The sequence below is a fragment of the Geotrypetes seraphini genome, chromosome 1 (genome assembly GCF_902459505.1).
Source record: "Geotrypetes seraphini chromosome 1, aGeoSer1.1, whole genome shotgun sequence".
In the NCBI taxonomy this organism is placed as follows: Eukaryota; Metazoa; Chordata; class Amphibia; order Gymnophiona; family Dermophiidae; genus Geotrypetes; species Geotrypetes seraphini.
Genome location: NC_047084.1, coordinates 202,880,625 through 202,901,011, shown reverse-complemented (window position 1 = coordinate 202,901,011; position 20,387 = coordinate 202,880,625). Strand labels below are relative to the sequence as shown.

The 20,387-nt window shown below is 37.6% G+C and overlaps 1 protein-coding gene across 7 annotated transcripts in view; it reads right to left on the bottom strand.

The window, feature by feature from the left end:
* Positions 1-20,387, bottom strand: part of MTUS1 (microtubule associated scaffold protein 1) — a 346,310-nt gene that overhangs the window by 248,781 nt on the left and 77,142 nt on the right. For all 7 annotated transcript variants that reach the window (XM_033944129.1, XM_033944141.1, XM_033944126.1 and 4 more), the window contains one exon: positions 12,549-14,685. In XM_033944129.1, coding sequence (XP_033800020.1) covers positions 12,549-14,537 — 1,989 coding nt within the window. In that variant the 5' untranslated portion in view covers positions 14,538-14,685. The remainder of the gene's footprint in view (positions 1-12,548; positions 14,686-20,387) is intronic.

Below are 20,387 nucleotides of genomic sequence, written 5' to 3'. Positions count from 1 at the left end.
AAGTCCCAATGAAGAAGGATAATAAGAACATAAGAATTGCCGCTGCTGGGTCAGACCAATGGTCCATTGTGCCCAGCAGTCCGCTCCTGCAGCGGCCCTTAGTTAAAGGACCAGAGCCCTAACTAAGTCTAGCCTTACCTGCGTATGTTCTGGTCTAGCAGGAACTTGTCTAACTTTGTCTTGAATCCCTGGAGGGTGTTTTCCCCTATGACAGCCTCCGGAAGAGCATTTTAGTTTTCCACCACTCTGGGTGAAAAAGAACTTCCTTACATTTATACGGAATCTATTCCCTTTTAACTTCAGAGAGTGCCCTCTCGTTCTCCCTACCTTGGAGAAAGTGAACAACCTGTCTTTCTCTACTAAGTCTATTCTCTTCATTATCTTGAATGTTTCAATCATGTCCCCTCTCAGTCTCCTCTTTTCAAGGAAGAAGAGTCCCATTTTCCTGGCCTGTTACTGTTAATCTTCCTCCAACAGAGATTACTTACCCCAATTAAATGGCATTCAGAATTATTCTCCAACTCAAATAGATCTTGAGCCCTCCTTGAAAGATGTTTTAACAATAGTTAATAGAACAGAAAAATCTTTGAATAGCTTCACTGATGTTTCCTTGGTGAAAACAAGAAGTTAACTACAGTGGAGCAAAGCTTGAGTAAGATGGCGACTGAAGTTTCTAATTTGAATTCTATGGGGCTCATAATCAAGAGAAAAAACGTACAAAAACCAGCCTAAGTCGGCACTTGAACGAGCATTGTCAAAATACATCCAAGTGCCGATAATAAAAACAGGTTTTGGACGTATTTCTAATCGACCTAGGCCTTCATAGTGTCGCTGAACAACCATAGCTAAACGGGGCATTTCAGGAGAAGTGTCGAGGGCGGGAGTTGGGCGGGACGTGGGCCAGCTTAGACTTAGTCATACTGCATGTATACCCGAAAGTTATACAGCACAGGATCGATAGAACTTCGACATTGTGACTTAGACCATTTAAAACATGGTCTAAGTCACAAAAACCCCACCTAAAGTCACCAGATAAGCACTGCAAACACATAATACAGACCCCCTCACACTACCCCATTGATTGCCGCTACCCCACTGATTGCCCCCAACCCCATAAAATTCGTAATCACACCTTTAAAATTCAGCTTCTAGGCCATCATCATCTGGCAGCCTGGCATAGGAAAGCCTAAGTCATCCTGCACAGAGGCGGCTTAAGCCATACTGGGGGTGGGTTAGGGACCTATGGGGAGGAGGCCCCATGTCCAAAAGGCCCTGTAATCACTGCATTGATACTGAAACATGTGTACTCCCCTATACACCCCCAAAACCCTTTTGTACTGGCATGTAAGTGGCTCCTGCAGCCATAAGGGCTATTAGGGTGGTAGATAAGTGGGTCTAGGGGATTCTGGAGGTGGCTTGGAGGGCTCACCATGACCTATAAGGGAGCTTTAGTGAGATGATGACATGGCACCCTTTTTGTGAAGTTCACAGCAGTGAGGGCATCCCACTATTTAGGTGCCATGTCTGGGTGTTCAGTCCATCACTTTGCAGACCCCTCCCATGACCAACAGGGCTTGTTCTAGGCATTTTTGACTTGGACAAAAAGTTGGACGAAAATGTGGTTATAAAGATGGAAGATTTAGCGACTTTGATGATCAGATCGGCAGGACGTACACTTAGACGATTTTTGAAACAAAACAAAAAAAAAAAATGTGGATGTATTTTTTGAAAATGTGTCCTAGGCTGTTTTTTTTTTTACTTTGGACGACTTGCAACTTAAACAAAAACGGATTTAAGACATTCCTTTCTATTATGCCCCTCCACGGCTGCTTCATCTGTTAAGGATAGTTTTCCTATTTGTAATTAGAGGCTACAGAAAATACAAAGAAATTCAACACAAAATTTCTTACAGCTCACCAGGTCTCCTATAGAACTATTTAAAACTACTTTAGGGATGCTTTGATTATAGAAAAATCAATCCCGATGAATAAATATCTTAAAGGAAAGCTCTATAGATGATATAGCTTTTCCAAATAGCTTAGATATTTCTAGATTTTTAGAACCCTCTCAGGAGGTAATTGCTAATAGCTAAATTAGTGAGTTTTTAATATGAAGATCAAAAATTTATTATACTGAAAATGTATTTTTCTAATTTAAAAAAAGTTCCTTTTGTGAGCAAGCCATTTCTATATTCAATGAGGTAGCTAGATCAATCCCTAAGGGCTCCTTTTACTAAGGTGCGTTAGGACCTTAACGCATGGAATAGTGCACGCTAGACCTTAATGCCAGCATTGAGCTGGCATTATTCTAGAAGCATACCATGCGGTAATTTTGTGCATGCGTTAAACGCATTTTTGTGCATGCATTAAAAACACTTAGTAAAAGGAGCCCTAAGAGAAGACTATCTTGCAACTGAAACCTAAGGTTCTGGCAGTGGGAAGTATTTTTTTTTTCTTTGCAAATGTGTCAATATAAATTGGAGTCTTTCAAGATCCTTCTCAGCTGGAGCAATTTCTTTACATCATCTATTAATTATAATTAATTTTGTACAGGTTATAACTTGCAGATTATGATATTTAAAAGGGTTCTATTGCATTTATTAGCTGCATATTCATTATTTTCTGTGTTTATCCAAAATATTTCATCTTCTAACATTTGGGAACAGTTCCTTCTTAACATGGGTTTGATTTGGAATTTTTATTTATGATTTTCTGTTAATTGGTTTAATGCCATATATTAAAAAATTCAATAAAAATAACTGCCCTAAACCTGACCCCCATGTCGATGGGCAGAATGTAACACATGGCTGGTAGAGCCCTTGTGTCGCCCATCGGCTGGGGTTTGTTAGGTCAGCAGGGGAGGAGGAATCAGGTAAGAATTGGGTGGTGGGCCAATCAATTTAGTAGTTTAAATTTGATTGGTGGGAGGGTGTGGGGGCGAGTTCATAAAACAGTGACCCTGGAGGACTCGGCTCCTCCTAAGGTCCTCCAGGGCGGCTTTTTCCACCCGCCCACGAGTTGTGGCAGACGTTGGTAGCTTGGGGGTGCAGATCTCTCAAGCTTTGTCATAGGGCTCATCAGGTGCTGAGCTTTGGACCGGCATGGAACTGTGCCTGGTGGGTCAGGTGACCTGGATAAAAAGGGCATGAGGGACATGCCACTCCTCAGACCCTTGCTGTGGTGGCAGGGTTGACGGCACTGAGATTATGTATTTTTGGTAGCTCAGAAGGAACTCTTTTGATATGATGTTAATTTAAGTTAAGATATATTTTATGTATTATAGGTTAATAAACTGAGCTGCGGCTAATTTTACCATCATAAAGTGGTAAAAGTGGGTGGGGAAGATTATGAAGGTAAGGGGGTGGGTGTGATTATATAGGCAGACAACAGGGCCTATCCAGATCCTGCTGTTAATGGTCCTTATTACTGATACTGTGATTTTGAATGGGGTACTTCTGAAATATTCTTTAATTATGGGTAAGCAAACTTCTTTGACTGTTTCCAATTCATGTTTATTTATTGTAAGCTGCTTTGGCCTGTTATGACAAAGCTTTCTATATCACCTTTAAATATTAAAACAATAGTTTTGATAAGCTATTATGTAATATAACGTGGCTATCCGTATTTTGTGGGCCATTTTTTCTCTGCAATAAAATGGAAAACCATTTAGGACTACCAATATTATCATTACAAAATATTTTCACTTTAAATATCTAAGGAACATACAGTTGTACTCTTTAGGATTTCAGATTTGGTCATTGCCTTTCCAAAGCCAAGCTGTACAAGTTAGGTAAAGATAGAACAGATAACTCCCTGAAATGAGGATTTGTAATCTAAGAGGGTCAAGTAGTTTGCCCTGCATCAAAGAATAGTACTAGTGATTCCAGAACTTGGAGATAGCAAAAATGGCTCCCTATCCCCAGGCATACTTCTGTTGATTTTCAGCTTTAAAATTTATTTCCTTAGAAGCAGAAAGTCTGAATGGCTTCTAATAAGCAAACCAAGCATGAAACAGGTGGGAAGGCAAAAAGATTAAAAGAAGATCCGCCCACACCTTCCAAGACTCCCCCTGCCTGTGGATGCTCTGGATATTATAGAGCTAATTGAGGAGCTCAGAAATATTAGATTAGTGATGAAAGATAACACAGATCAACTAGCAGCGGGTGAAGGAAGAAGTGGAAAACTTGGCACAGAAAGTGGAATTGGTTCATACCAGAATGGCACAGATAGAAACCCAAATGAAGAAAGTGGAAATGGAGCAGCTGGAATATAAAAAAGATCACAGGGTTCTTCAGAACATGGAAAATCAGATAGTAGATTTTGAGAATCGTTCAAGAAGAAACAATGTGAAGATACTGGGTTTAAAGGAGGGGCTGGAGGGAAAGAATGCTATAACTTTTTTGGAAGAAATCTTACCAAAAATACTCCCCCTTAATTTAAAAATGCCATTGGAAATTGAAAGGGCACATAAGATCCCAGGAAAGAGACCTAATGGTCAGTCAGGACTTAGACCATTAATATTTCGCCTGTTTCATTTCCAGCATGCTATAGAAATTTTAAGAGACCAAAAATCTGACTCACCAAGATTCAAAGATTATATTTGTTCCGGATTTTGCAAGTGCAACAGTGAATATACGCAAACAATTCTTACAATTGAAGCAACCATTAAAGGAAATTGGGGCAAAATATGGGCTTTTTTATCCTGCATTCATGAGGGTAACTTATAAAGATAAATTCTTCCAATTTGAAGACCCTAAGAAATTGAAGAAGTTTGTCTCAACAAGAGACACCGATGAACTGAGCTGATGATCCTGACAGTTGTGGAGGGCACAGTGGAGGAGAGTGTATGGACTTTGGAGTGATTCAAGTCTATCTATTGTTTTTCTTTTGAAGTGTGGTGAAGTGTGGCTGAATTTTGGCGAGTTGGATCATTTATTTTATTTTATTAATATTAACTGACTTAACTGCTTCGGCAATCCAACTGTCACAGCACCACGAGGACATTATTTTTTTCCCATTTGAATATGCCTTGAGATTGGAGAGAATTTGATCTTTCTTCCATTTTCAACGAATGGTTGGTCAGCATGCAGACAGTTCCCACCCACCGAGTTATTGAAGAGTCTCACAGAAGTACGCTGATGGATATCAGCAGAGTAGCAGCAGTCTTCTGGTCTGGTTGCTCAATCTTTGAGGAAGCCTCTGCTCTCTGGCAGTGCCTGGTCAGCCTGCCCCTCCTGAAGTTGATGCTCTGTGTGGCTCCACACTTGAGGTTAATGGTTCTTTTTTTCCCCTGACTGGGCGGGTTGTTTCTCCCTTGCAAAAAAGTTTCATTTTTAAAGATAACTTTTGCAGTGTGCCAGTGTTACAACTTCTCACCTCACTGCTTTGAGAGAGTGTAGATGCTGCTCCTACCCTGGTGCGGAGCAGCAATTCTCTTGGGCAATATGTTTGTGGTTATTAAGATTCTTAATATATCCTGCCAATGCTGACAACATAATGACTTAGGATAAAATAATGTTATTAAAAGAAAGGAACACTGATTAGTTATAGGAGACAATAGACCCAATCACGCAAAAGGGCTATAGACATTCATAACCAAGATTAATGATGTTGGTCACTCTGAGCGCCAGCATCCCACAGATCCCACGGGTAAGAAAGGTAAAGGGACACCAAATGCAACTGAAAAAAAAAAAAAAATTAAGCCTTCAATAACATCTTCAAATTTTGGAAAAGCTACTTCTGGTCGCAGGTAGGGTGGGGGGATTATTCCAAAGTGAGAGAGACAGAAATAAGCCGTAGAACTGGTAGACGCGTAATGTTTCTCTTCCCTCTGCCTGACTGACCGCAAAACTAGCTGACATTGCACTAGGAATCAGCTTCGGTGCCTCAGCGGTTCTTTTGTTGGGCTCAGCTGAACAACTAGGGGTGGGGGTGGTTGTGCTTCCATTGGGGGGGTTGGGGGGATCCCCCAGTACTCTGAAAACTTCCGTTCTCTTCCTGTTTGGGATCCCCCCTCAGCGGGAACGCGAGCAGCTATAAGTTGGAGTTGGAGGTAGTTGAGATATAGACTAGGTAGCACACTTAGGAAGATGATGGAGAAGGAAACGCACAGAATTCACCACTAAGGCATTGGTAACAGCACAGCCATAAAGGAGCTGTTCAACGTATTTTTGATTTCAATACCAAGAGGCTACTGCTGAAGAAAAGGGTGAGTCTGAGGAAGAGGCTGAAGAGGAAGTAGCATAAACTCCATTAGCTGTCTTGTAAATTATGTTGAATGCTGAAAGAACTTTATTCATGTTGAAACACGTTGTTGATCTTCAAGTTGTGCTCTTGATATTCTTGTTCTCTTTGCCATACAGACTTAAACATCACATTAAAATCATATTTCATAGCAAAACCAAGCCTGGTGCTGGAAGCTTACTGAGGCTGCTTACATCTCTCTAACAGCACAGCAGGGTGCAGGCATTTCTTCCTTGCTGCAACCCACAAAATTTCAATGTAAGCAATAGGAGGAACGGAGGATTAAGAGCATGAGTACTGAGAAAAGGCTAAGGAAGAAATCCAGAAACTGTTGGAAAAATAAATCAAGAACAAGCTGAGTCAGCCTAAGATCCGTGTGACAAAAAGATGGCTGTGGCAGGAAATTCAAAAAAGAAACATCTCGAGAGACTACGGGAACTCACGGCAGTCATTTCTTATTGGCGATCAGCATGGGGCAGGAGCGTAGAAAGATCGATCCTACCCCAAAAGCCTGCTAGACTACCAGGAAAGGCCGGGATGCCAGGGGGAAGGCGGGAGGGAGGTGGGGGTGGGTCAGAGCTGGACAAGAAGATATTTGTGGTTTTTCTCAATTCGCAGTCCGGCTCTGCCCCTATCTGCCATGAATACCCAGGGAGAAGTGTATATATATTGCAAACTGTTACATTCAAATTAAATTATTTTAGGGTATTAGTATAATCACTTTAGGTCGTTTAACATTATTTATTTTATAGTCTAATCTTATATTTATTTCCTGATATTTTTTATTTTTTTTAAGCTGGGATTTATAGATGTACCATGGCAAAATCTACATGCTCAGATCTCATTGCTGTAATTTCGTTGATACTTATATATGTGTATATAAAGGGCATTCAATGGTTATATTAATTAAATATATTTTGTTTAAGCAATTTCACTAATTTAATGAATTTCCACATATATATAGGTGATATACTTAATTTTATTATTATATTCTATTATTTATTTGTTCACATTTTATGAGTATTTATTTATTCAGGTATTTATGAAATATTTAGTCTATAGTGGTTGATTTTAAGTTTATAAGGGGAATTAATTAGGTTGCCTGGGGGAGGGTTCTGGCTGCTAGTCTAAATGTATGTCTTCAAGCAATCATATGATATGGGGGATAGGGAATTGGGGGAGAACAGGGGATTTTTATTAGGGGGTTTAGGACGTGTATTGAGCAAAGGGTGTTTTGGGGGGAAAAATGATTTTTGGTATATTATGGGTATTCTTTGAAATTTTACAATGAATTTTAGAATGTTTTCTTTAAATGTCAATGTTTTCTTTAAATGTCAATGGCCTCAATTATCCTGTTAAGAGGAAAAAACGCTCAATTTGTTTAAAGCAGCAAGAGGTGGATATGAATAATACAGGAAACTCATTTGTCTGCTGGGGAATCGATGAAGTTGGAGGGGGGGTGTCAAGCAGTGTTTCTTTGCACCGGGTATGAGAAAGAAAGCAGGGGTGGCCATTTTAGTGCATAGGAAATGTTCAGCTGTATTTAATTTTATTTCTGCAGATCCTTCAGTAAGATGGGTTCAGGTGAATATGACCTTGGGGAAGCATGCTCTGACGCTGTTTAATATCTAGGCTCCTAATTCAAATCAAGCAGAATGTTTCAAAACTCTTCAACAGGTACTTCTGCTGCTAGCTGCCTCTAATCTAGTAGTAGCAGGAGACTTCAATGCGGTTATGGATCCATTGCTGGATAAACAACCCAATAAGCTTTTGAAATCAATGGGGTTGGATAATTTAGTTCATTACTGTGGATTAAAAGATATCTGGCGGATTCTCCATCTTAATGCTCGGGAGTTTTCCTTTTGCTCCCATGTTCATAAATCATTTTCAATAATAGATTATATATTTGTATCAGATCAATTAGTTCAACAGATATCCAAAGTTGGCATAGACCCAATTGTTTTATCAGATCATGCTAGAGTTTGATTGAATTAAAATTTGAGGAACAAGATTGTAACAGACCTGTTTAGAGATTCAGTAATACATTGCTTGCAGATTCAAAGTTTATTGAAGAATTTCAATTAAAAATGAATGAATATTTTCAAATCAATGCCTCAGAGGAAATCTCTTTAGAAATGCTGTGGGATGCTTTCAAAACTATCATGAGATGGCAAATAATCTCATATTCAGCGTATGTTAGGAAACAACTTAAAACAGAATATACTAATTTGGAACAAAATATTAAGGTTTGGGAGTCCCAATGGCCTTGAAATGGGAACAAACTACTTTACAGACCCTCTTAAAAACTAAATATAAATATGAGATTTCGTTCTCAAATGGCTAGGAAAGAGTTGTTCTCTCAGCAGGCTCTGTATTATGGAAACTCAAATAATGCGGGAAGAGTATTAGCTAATTATCTTAAAGCTAAAAAAAGAAAAGTAAAAATTGTGGCTATCTCAGATAAGATGGGGGAAACTCATTCGCGAATTGGAAATATCTTAAAGCAATTTTTGAAATATTATACAGCTTTATATTCTTCTGAGCTTTATTCAAATCAAGAACTTGAGGGTTTAGAGTTCTTGAAGTTAATTAAGGGGCCTAAAATTCCCGAGCATATAAAAGGAACTCTTTGACGCGCCTATATCAATGAAAGAACTACAAGCAGCGTTAAAGTCCCTTAAAGTTGGATACGCTCCAGGTAGTGATGGGTTCACTGTAGAGTTTACAAATCTATTAAATTTATATCAGCTTCATCTATTAAATTTATATCAGGCTCAACTGACTAAAGGTTGCATTAGGGGTACTATGGCAGAATCTTTAACTATAGTTTTGCCGAAGGCAAATAAAGATCCTACGTTGGTTTCAAATTACAGGCCTATTTCTTTGATAAATGCAGTTAGAAAACTTCTGGCTAAGTTATTGGCTTTACGCTTGGCCAAGGCTTTCCCTTATATTATCAGTATGCACCAAACAGGGTTCGTTGCTCAGAGACATTCTTCAAACACCAGACTGGCTTTCCACATATATAAGGACAATAGAATTTTATTGGACACTTGGCAGACATTAAAATTTATTAATAATTTAACATCTATTCCAATTCATAAATCCACCTGTCAGTCCCTTTGGCTGAACTCCAAGATTCAAATTGGCGGGTTTAAGATCCTCTGGAAGCATTGGATGCAGGCGGGCATACGTACTCTGGATGATATAATTTCAGAGGGAAAGCTGCTTGACTTTTCACAACTGCAACAAACATTTGGTATTCCTAAGGGCTCCTTTTATGACGACGCGTTAGCAGTTTAACGCGCGTAATAGCACACGCTAATTTGCTGGCTGCGCTAGCCGCTACCGCCTCCTCTTGGACAGGCAGTAGTTTTTCGGCTAATGTGGGGATTAGTGTGTGCTAAAAAGTTGTGTGCGATAAAGCCGTTAACGTAGCTTCGTAAAAGGAGCCCTAAGTCTCAAAATTATAAGTGGTTGCAGTTGAAGCAAGCCAATCAGAAGGGGTTCTCTGATTGGCGAAATCTTAAAAATCAGTATAGCTTGCCAGTCCTATGCTTCCAGACAGATTTCCTGGGGTATCAGGCCGCTCAGTGGTATAAATTAATATCTGAATTTTTGAATAAGAAACCAAAGACAGGTCTTCGTGACATTTGGAGCATTGAGATAAAGCAGCAGATTTCTGCGTCTCAATGGCCACGAATTTGGACTTGGAGAATGAGATGTATGGCATCTGCATCTATGAGACAAACAAGGTTTTTCTTGTTACATAGAGCTTTTTGGACCCCTGCTCGATTACAGAAATTAGATAGTTCCAAGTCTAAAAGATGCTGGCATTGTCATCTCAATGTAGGGACATTGGATCATCTACTGTCCCATTGTCCCTTGAGACTTAAATTTTAGAGATCCATTTGGGATCCAGTGAATAGAATATTGGAAAATCCAGTGCTATTCAGCACATTAATGAGGGCTAAAAGTCCAATATCTTCCCATAATAATAAACTTCTCTTTATTATGATGGGAGTTGCCATACAACTCATTTTGAGGAACTGGAAAAACTGGGACCGGTTAAATTAGAATTTCTGGTGGGAATCTTTATGCCACATTTTTAAAATGGAACATATGATTGCTATACAGCAGGGATATTATAGGAAATTTAAGGATGTTTGGGAGCCATTGATAAAATTCTTTAAGGAGTGATTATGGATTTTGCCCTTTGAACATACATGTCCAGGGTGGGGAAATACTTTTAATTTAATTATGGTTGAGTGCAATTGTTGGGTATATAGAAGGGGGGAGGATACATGTATTTGTTATGAAATATAATTTGATTGAATTTAAGTGCTGTTAAAGGGTAAAATGTCTGTATAATATGTTGCACTTATTTTTAGCTTTAAAATGAATAAAGATATTAAAACAAAGAATAGTACTAGGGTAAGTAGGATTTGAATTTCAGTTTCCCTGGTTCTCAGCCTACAGTTCTAGTCATGAATTTTTCTAAAAATTGTTTGTTTGTTTTTAAATAAATGTTTCCCAGATAGCCCCACTAATTTTATCTGGTATCAAGCTGGGGCAAAATGTTATTGCTCTGAATACATAGGGGCGTTACAACTGAACAATGTTTTAAGCTACAGTACAGAAAGGCCAAATTGGGCCATCTTGCATGCCAATTATAATTCCATACTAAGCAAATGAGCAAATTGCTAGACTCAGTCTTCCTAGTTCCTTTCATCCCACATAAGCTGTGAATGTGTTTGAAGAACTGGTAGCTATCAACTTACAATATGGAAAGTATTTCCATGTTTAGTTTACAATTTTTTTTCTTCTAATTTATATACCCACATTGCTTCTGTGCTTTGCAGAATTGCTCTGAAACCACCATCTCTTATGAGTTTTCCAGAATGGCTAATTCTAAATAAATTAAAACAAAGTTATTGTGTCTTAAACATCAAACCATCATTACACATTGTTTCATTCTCTCAAATACTATGTAGTTTTCTGTTTTGTTTATTTTAGTTAGACCAAATCATTAAATTGTTCAATACATACATGCCATATTTCCAATCCTTCAATTTGTCCAAATAACCAGATAAGTATAACTGCTATACACCAGAACATCTACAAAATGCTAGATTACCTTTAGTTATGTATATAAAATTCTTTTTTAAAGTATTTAGGCCAACACAAGCAAATTTCCATCTGGTTCTAGTCTTGGTAGTATATTGTTTTCTCCCTATATTTGTAAATTCAGTGAATCCACTGCATTTTAGAGGAATATGTATAACTACTTTTTGATTAGATTTGAAATATACTGTACATACATACACACACATGCTGCCAACTGCCAACATTTGCTTATTTCTGATCCAAGGAAGGGGTTACCTTTCATAGCTAATCAAACTACATATTAAGTTGGTGGAGTTAATAGTTATTTCTGCAACATACATATTTATGTATTCAAATTTCTAGCCCATCCTCCCAGAAGAGCCTAGAATGGGTTACAAGTTTACACAACAAGACTACAACTTCATATAAAAGCAGATAGACAGAACTAATCAAAAGGATGAAGAGCAGTAGTAGAAAATCCTATGTACATGTTTTGGGTACTGGGCACAGTAACATGGGAAACAGTGGATAACAAGGATACCAGTTCACATATAAGATATTCAGAACAGCAGATTAAAGGGAAGAACAGCAGCAGAGGGATAATTCTTATGAACTGTATAGAGAGGAGAATACAAGATTTGGGGGCTGAGCACAGTAGCATGGCAACCGATAGGCCCTATATATAAAGCAGCTAGCATTACAATACATTTGATATATAGGACAGATTTTGGCATTTATGGTGTGGGTACATGTAATAGGGTGATAAGATTGTGCTTAGTTTCGCACCGAGTGTGCCCCTCGAGTCTTTATTTTACATCTGCACTTGACTTTACTACATACAGTTGTAGTATTGTAAACATACCTATCATACCTCCGAACTAAACTATGGAGAATGTCAATAGCAAGCATTTTTGGATTAGTAAATTATAAAAAAAAATTTTAAAAAATTGATGGATTACAAATGTTTATCATCAGTATATCTAGTTGTACCCTTAATTTGTTATTTTAAATGATGCATCTGAGTATTGTATCATCATATGCCATTGTCAATAAATAGGTTCCAAATTTATTACAACATTGCATAAGGAAGCCATAGCACTCCTCAAAACCAAGATACATTCCAAGCTAAATACTTGCAAACAAATTTACATTTTAAATCTAAAACACTGGTGCCTAAAATTTAGGGACTTTCCAACTTACCAATGGAGAAACAAAAACGTCTTCTTCCGTCTCTTGTACCTCTACCAGCTTTTGTTTTTCCAAAGGAGACACCATATGCCCACTGTACACACTCCTAGATCCCACCAATTCAGATTTTAAGATGTTTGACTTCACCATTGTCTTTGCTCTATCTACTTTAAATTCCGACACTTTAATGCCCTGAGCATGTGTCATAGTAGCTGAAGAACATGTTGAACTGGAAGAACTTTCATCATTTACAGTTTGTTTCAAGGCAGTTACTCCTGGAACCTTGTATGATGCATTTTTAGCTTCAGTTGTAGCATGCAAAGTTTTGCTAGGAAATGAATGTTTTAGTGGTGTAGGGGGCTTAAGTGTACCTGATTTTGAATCTGATTTCTTTCCCAGAACCTTGGTAGAACTTGTTCTTGGAGAAGCAACAGATGAAGGAGTAGAAAAGCATGGTGAGGACCTTGGAGAATGCTTTGCAGGTGTCTGCTCTTTTGATTGCAGCAAGGGTCTTGTTGTTATTTTTGGCTTTACATTTTTGAAATTTGGTTTGGGAAAGCTGATGATTTCTGCTCTCCTAGATTTGTGAATTGTAGCTACAGAGGGCTTTGTATTTGTCACTTTTGTCTCAGTACTTCCTGAGACAGATTTGGCTGGCTGAGTGAGTGCCTTTGAGTTGACCTCAACAAGTTCAATATTCTTTGGAATTTTAGCAGGGGAGACTTCATTATCTTCCACAACTGGAAGACAGAAGGTTATATTCTTTGAATCTGGTAATGGTGTTGATGTACTGGTGGCACAAGTGCCATTTGCAATGGGACTAATAAAAAATGTTTCTTCACAATTGTGTTCTGATGGAGAAATCGCCTTTCCTTCAGGTGTGCTGACAAGTACTTGATTAGATACCATATTCTGGTTTGTATCAGATGGGCTACTTATTTTAATTAAATTAACTTTCTCTTCTGATTGACATGGAACTTGTTTCATACTGTCACTCAAACTGGGTTTCAAATTACAATGGCCATTTCCACTAGGACCTGCTGTCTTTTGACATGCCAGTTTCAGATGTTTGGATGAGCATTTATCAAGCACATCAGGGCTATTTAAATTCAAGTCTAATAAATTGTCTTTGCAATTTTGGTCATTAAAATACTGTGGAAAGCATGTCTGTTCAAATACTTTAAGCACGGTCACTTTTTCTTTGTATTCTTTATTAAGTGTTGGTAGATCAATAAACTGTATCTCTTGTATAGACTGCTCACCTATGCTTCTCAAACTATCTGGTATATCATCAGATAGTTTTAACAAAGTAGGATGAACACTGTTAGATTCACTGCTGGCCTCTGAACTATCCAGCAAGGATGTACTAAGAGGCTTTTCTGAACTACTTGAAACAAAACTTTTCCTTATACCCATTTCATCAGAAATAGATGATGTAAGGAAATTTAAGGGCAAATCTGCACTTGTGACAAATGCCTGCTCCAAGCCTCTGCTAAGTCTTTCATGAACTTCTGTTATTTCTGCTGTATGAGGTCTGAAAGAATTATGAAATACAGAGCCCTTAATAGCTACATTGCTATATTTTTCAGTATAAGGCACAGTCTCCTTAAGCTTATCAAGTTGCATACTTTTTAGACTATTATTGCTTTTTTCAAGGCTTCTTGGTTCCTCTGAGCTTAGTTTTGTGCTGCAGGCATAAATTTGAGTTCTTTCAACATCCATGTACTTCAAGTCTGTTCCAATCAATGCCTCTTTACAATTTATAGACTCTTCTAACTCCAACACATCAGTACATGGAAAGGTTACAGGAAAGCTTTTAGCATCCTTTTTGTTAGAGTTACAATCGACCAAACCTTTCCGGCCATCATCTGTATAATCCTGGCTCTGCTCCACACTTACTCTGCACATAAGTTTATTTTTCTTTGTATCTCCAAGTAGTAAGGTTGGATAGGAAACGTGCTTTGCTTTTTCTTCTAAACATTCTACATTCCTTCTGATCATTTTGTTTTATTCCATTTACAATATAATTTACAAAGTAGGAATGCTTAAGCTTTTCTGAACTTCAAAAGTATTTTAATAAGCTCATTTCCAAGTATTCACTTCTTGCTCTTTGGCTCAAATCCACAATCCTTCTGATGCTTGTTTCATCCTGTAAGGGGAAGGGGAAAAAAAAAAAAAAGTTTCATTCTTCTTAATATTGCATTTTTATTAAAACGCATAACTAAAAGTGAAGATCATGACAGAGCAGATAGCAGTTTAAATAGATGAATGACAAGATGCTCCAGGCAACACTGCAAATCACAGGCATCAACTTTTCAGTTATTGGACATGCTAAAACACAGCAGAAATTGCATGTCCCTCAACACGATGAATATTAGGGGTGCTGAGCACCCACTGCAGCCCCAGAACCGGTACCTATTCTTTTGTATACCTTTGCAGCCTAAGATACTTCAAACACACTAGAGACAAACCTAAAGTAAATGGATTGGAAGAGTAACCTAGAAGTACCAGGCAGAGAATTGGAGAAGCCATGTCAATCTCATTTTTGATTCTTTATGATCTTAGGTAATTCATAATCTATTAGAGAATTTGGAAACACATAAATTTCAGCTTAAATTATTCAATGTACATAAATCAAGAAACATCTCTTCAGTGATAAAGTTTTTTCCATAATCAAGAATCTCCAAGCTGAAATACAATCATTGGACCCAATTTCATAAAATATTGCCAAAAAGTTTTCAAAAAAGTGGAGACCCTACAGAAAAACTGTTTCAAAAATGCATTTAATTGTGAGCCATCAACTTGCTTAGTTGAACATTACAAAAGTACACAACAGGTCTGTCAAGCTTCATAACAAATCTCTATGCACGTCTCTCTAAAATGTCATTTTTCAATCCTAAAAAAAAAGAGTACTTATCTTAATAAATCAAGTGGATGACGCTTGCTTTAAAAGTATTGTTTGAAAACTTAAAAAACTACATTTTGGTGACATGTGAGTAAGATTCCCCATACTTGGACATATCGTGCCATACAGAAATTGATCACACAACATAATTGCTTTGTATTGAATTGGCAAAGATATGGAGTAATATGCTGATATCTTGGCATTCCAGTTATCAGTCTAGCTGCGGCATTCTGAACCACCTGCAATGCCCTGCACTTGGTCTTTGTTATTCCCAGATACAGGACTTGGATTGGCCAGTATGGCAACATTTAGTAGCAAAATCCTGTTTCAGGTTTTGCTGTTTTATTTGGTTTAGCAGGGAGTTACTATTTACATCTTGCTTCTGTCTTTAATTTTTACTGTAAGTAATAATTTTACCAATTTGGTTGAATTACTTCAGTTAAAAGTAAAACATAGTAAACTAGCTACATTTACTTACATCATACACTGCCGCTGGGACAAACTGCTTAAAATGCCATCGCGCTAGTGGCGCACAGCCACTTGGTATGTGGCCAGTGGCATGCCATAAGGGGCACAATTGGCCCCTTGGGACCCCTTAGGAGCCTGAAAGAAGCCGGGAGGAGATATTTGGAGACTGAGATACAATTTATTATGCAATAAAACAATAAAACAAAAAAAGGAAAGACCAAAGGTACGTCAGCCTAATGGACAAGCATATACTATTTAAACCCACTATAACATCTATGGGGATTTGTTTTTCAGGGGCATCATTAAGTGGGGGTGGACATTCTACTCCATCACCCCTCCCCCATTTACACCTGTTTGTCCACTTGAAAAATGTCCCTCTGAAGATACAGCTCAGGTGGACAGAGCATTTGCTGACTTAAATGTCTCTCCTTAGGGTCAAATTGGCTCCACTTGTAATTTGTCAGTAGCTGTAACTTGTCCAAATTAATGCGCGGAATAGCATGCGCTGAATTGCCGCGCACGCTAGACCTTAACGCCAGCATTGAGCTGGTGTTAGTTCTAGCCATGTAGTGTGCGGTGTAGTGCGTGGTAATATCCTGCGTGCGCTAAAAACGCTAGCGCACCTTAGTAAAAGGAGCCCTATATGTTTTATTTCTAGGTTTATTAATAATTGTAAAATAATTTCTTGCTGTTTCTTCCCGTTGATGTGGACTATGTGTTTCATTTACTTTATTATGTTTGAAATATGTAATTAATCAATAAAAAAATATGTACTAATGACATTTTTATACTCCAACTTCACATCTCTTTAAACATTTTTATGCTGCAAAGCACCACCTGAGTTTCTGAAAAAAAAAAAAGTAGTCAAAACTCAGTGGGAGTATTTCCATATGAAATTTACATGCACAGCAGAATGGCTCAGCCATTCAAGTCTGGTTGGAAAACAATTTGGCTGATACAGTATGAATCCTAGACAAAATAGGACTTCTAGTCAACAAGACAAGAAAAATCAGGCCACTACAAAAGCATAGCAAAATGTTTTGAAAGTTTGGAAGAATATATGTACCCTATAGCTATGGCCAGAAAGTTTCAACAAGAAATGCCCTAAAAGCAAAAAAAACCTCACTTGAATATAAGTGGGAAACAAATAGCTGAGCCTTACATACATATAAGAATTGCCATACTGGGACAGACTGAAAGTCCATCAAGTCCAGCATCCTGTTTCCAATAGTGGCCATCCCAGGTCCCAAGTACCTAGTTAGATCCCAAGTTACATAAGTAAATTCACAAAGGTAGAATGTCATTGCATGCAGACTATGGCAAGAGAATTCTGAGGAAGAAAGAAAAAAAAAAAACACCCCACCTCAGATGTGAAACAGCAAATATAACCAGGTACAAACTGGCTCTCCCAGGTAAAAATTCCTGCACATTTATAATAGGCTCCAAAGAACTGGAAAAAGGAAAGCATTATGTTCCAATTAGTTTGCAGCAAATTGTTTATTGTTTATTGTGAGCTTCTATACCACTAATGACTAGGGAGTCAATTCAGAGCGGTTTGCATGAGCTTCTGTAAAAGGTGTTACAATACATGAGCTTCTGTAGAGGTATTACAAAGAGTTACAAAGAGCTTTGCGAGGTATTACAATACATGGGCTCTTTAGAAAAGTTACAGGGGCTTCTGTTAAAGTTCTAAGCAGGTTACAAATTGCATATAGTTTTACAAAGGCTTACATACAAAGACTGGGTAAGATAAATCTATTTAAAAAGTTTCTTACCCGCTTCCACCTAAGAAGCTTACAAAGTACAATCATAGTATTAGGACATACATATATGAATGTATGTGTACTTGGAGGTATTACAATGCATGAAGACAAGTTATAACTTGTCTTCATGCATTGTAATACCTCCAAGTATACTAATGTAAATGTCTCCATAAAGTATTAATATCCATTCATTTAAACACCTCTACAAAGTAGTTTTCCATACTTTCTTGAATTTTTGTAAATCCAACAGCGCTCTCAATGTTCCTGTCAATTTGTTCCATAATAACAACCTTGCAATTGAGATTGCAGATACCCTTGTGTTTTCATAGTGTACTCATGAAAACTCATTTAGTGACAATTGTATTGCCCCTTCCGATCTTAAGAGATTTAGAAGGCAGATAGAATGTCATTACTTGTGTTAGATATCAGGGAATGTTATAATGAATAACCTTAAATACCAACACAAGAATTTTGAAAAGGATTCGAAATTTGACAGGCAACCAATGGAGTTTTTTTTAACCATGGGGTAACATGTTCAAAATTCTTGCCATCACATATCCAACATGCTGTAGCATTTTGAATCATCTGCAAAGCTTTACATTGTGAAGATGCAATCCCTAGGGTGCATTGCAGTAATCCAACTTTGCAATGATTATGGTCTGCACCAACATCCGAAAGTCATACCCTGTAAACGTTGATTTGAAACTACTCAGTAATTGTATGTGGAAAAATGCTGATTTAACCACAGCCAATACTTGATCTTTCATGCTCAATGTTGAATCTAACTAGCTCCCAAAACTTTCAACATTACGATGTTGACCATTATTACAGGCAAACTATGTATGTATGGAGATTGGCTCAAATATGGAGATTGGCTCAAATATGTTATGTCTGACAATTATTATAAGTAACTGGACTGATGTCAGTTACTTAGGTAGTGGAGTATAGATTGTATTATCCTTGAAAGAGTTAGATTGTAGTATGTAATTTAGATTTCCCGAGACCTCCCATAACTTTTCTGAAAAACCCATGTTTTCTGATCTTTTTGGAACCTAGTAAGACTGTTGGTAGTTTTGATTTCTATGGGGAATGAATTCAAGGTTTTGGCAATCTGATAGCTAAAGAATTTGCAGTGGGATTTAGTGTATTTTATACCCTTCATAGATAGGCAAGATAGGGTTAGTCTGTCTCAGATGTGGTGTTCCAGGGCTTAGTTTTCCCATGAATCTTGGGAAGCTAGCAGGGATATCCCTATATAGGGTTTTGAATGCTATGCAACATAATTAGGAAAAGTCACTCAAACGTTAGTTCCTTCTCACTGTTGGCCCTCTGTTTAGACTGCCAACATTATAAAACTTCAGTTTAATACTCTGGTTCAATGCCTTGCACAGTGTTAAATCCTGATCTCAAAACTTCTAATGAAGCATGATTATGTGTGTTTGCCTTTGATCCAAGTTTGTTTCTCTACTGTAAAAGTACCTGCATTATAGTAACAAGAAGAATCTTTAGTCTAAAAGGACCAGTTTTCAGAACAATCACATAGATCCATTCGAGGTGGGTTGGCAACTAAGATACTTAGTTTTACTCATGCAAAGCCCTACACCCAACATGCACTAGAAAAACACCTAAGACAGCATCATAATTTAATACTGCACATAGGGTTCGGTTTTAAAAAGTTTTACAGTACAATCCTAAATTGGCCTCTGAGAATTTAATACAGCCAAGTTCCTGAATGTATGCTCAATTTCACTATATTTAGGAGCCTAAAAAGAAATGATAGCTTAACACTGATATGCAATGGTATGCAATGGTATGCAAATAGATATAAGTAAATGAATGGTGGGCCTCAATTTAGTAACACTCCCCTTCCTATCATGCTGCATTGCCAAGCAGAGCGAGCTAAATGCAGAGTCTTCCATAGGAATAGATGCTTGCATTTAGCTCACACTGCCCGGCAGCACAGCTTGATAAAGGGGGGATAATTAGGTTCACAAATTTTAAGAGCTCATATTGCCTATTGGTTTCATAAAAACATACATAAAACCTATTACAGTCTGGCATTCCAACTAGCACAGGGGAGAGATTAGATGACAAAAGCTAAAATTCAAGTTCACTGCCTCCCAAACCCATGCTAATAACATAGTTTATTTAACATCTATTTTAAATTATACTCATAATCCAGCTATCCCATCACTCCTCACATACACATATGATTTTATAATCTTACAGTTATAGTTTTATACTACTAACAAAAATCATAAACATCTCTAAACATTCACTTCATTGGATTTCTCTGTGGAAGGGATTGGTTTCAGTCTATTCTGTCCTCTTATTCTTATAAAATCTCTCAATAAATCATTTTTACTGCACAGTATTGTATCCAATTGATTTTGTATTATGCAGGTTACAACATCAATCTTAAATCTTATTTTCCCTACTGGTCCTAGTCTTTCCCTCTCCTGGACACTAGTATACTAACACCCTCCCCCCAATATCTAAACTCTCTATTTCAGACTGTAAACACTTTTTGTAACTATAACAAGTCATTCCAAGAGCTGACTACACATTCTTCTGACTGCTGGTCCATTGTGTTGGAATTCAATACCACTTTGAGACAAGTTAATGTACTTTTTATATTTAGAAAGCAAGTAAAGGTTTTTCTGTTTATGCAAGCATATTCTTGAATATATAATTCTATTTGGAAGATTTTAGCCC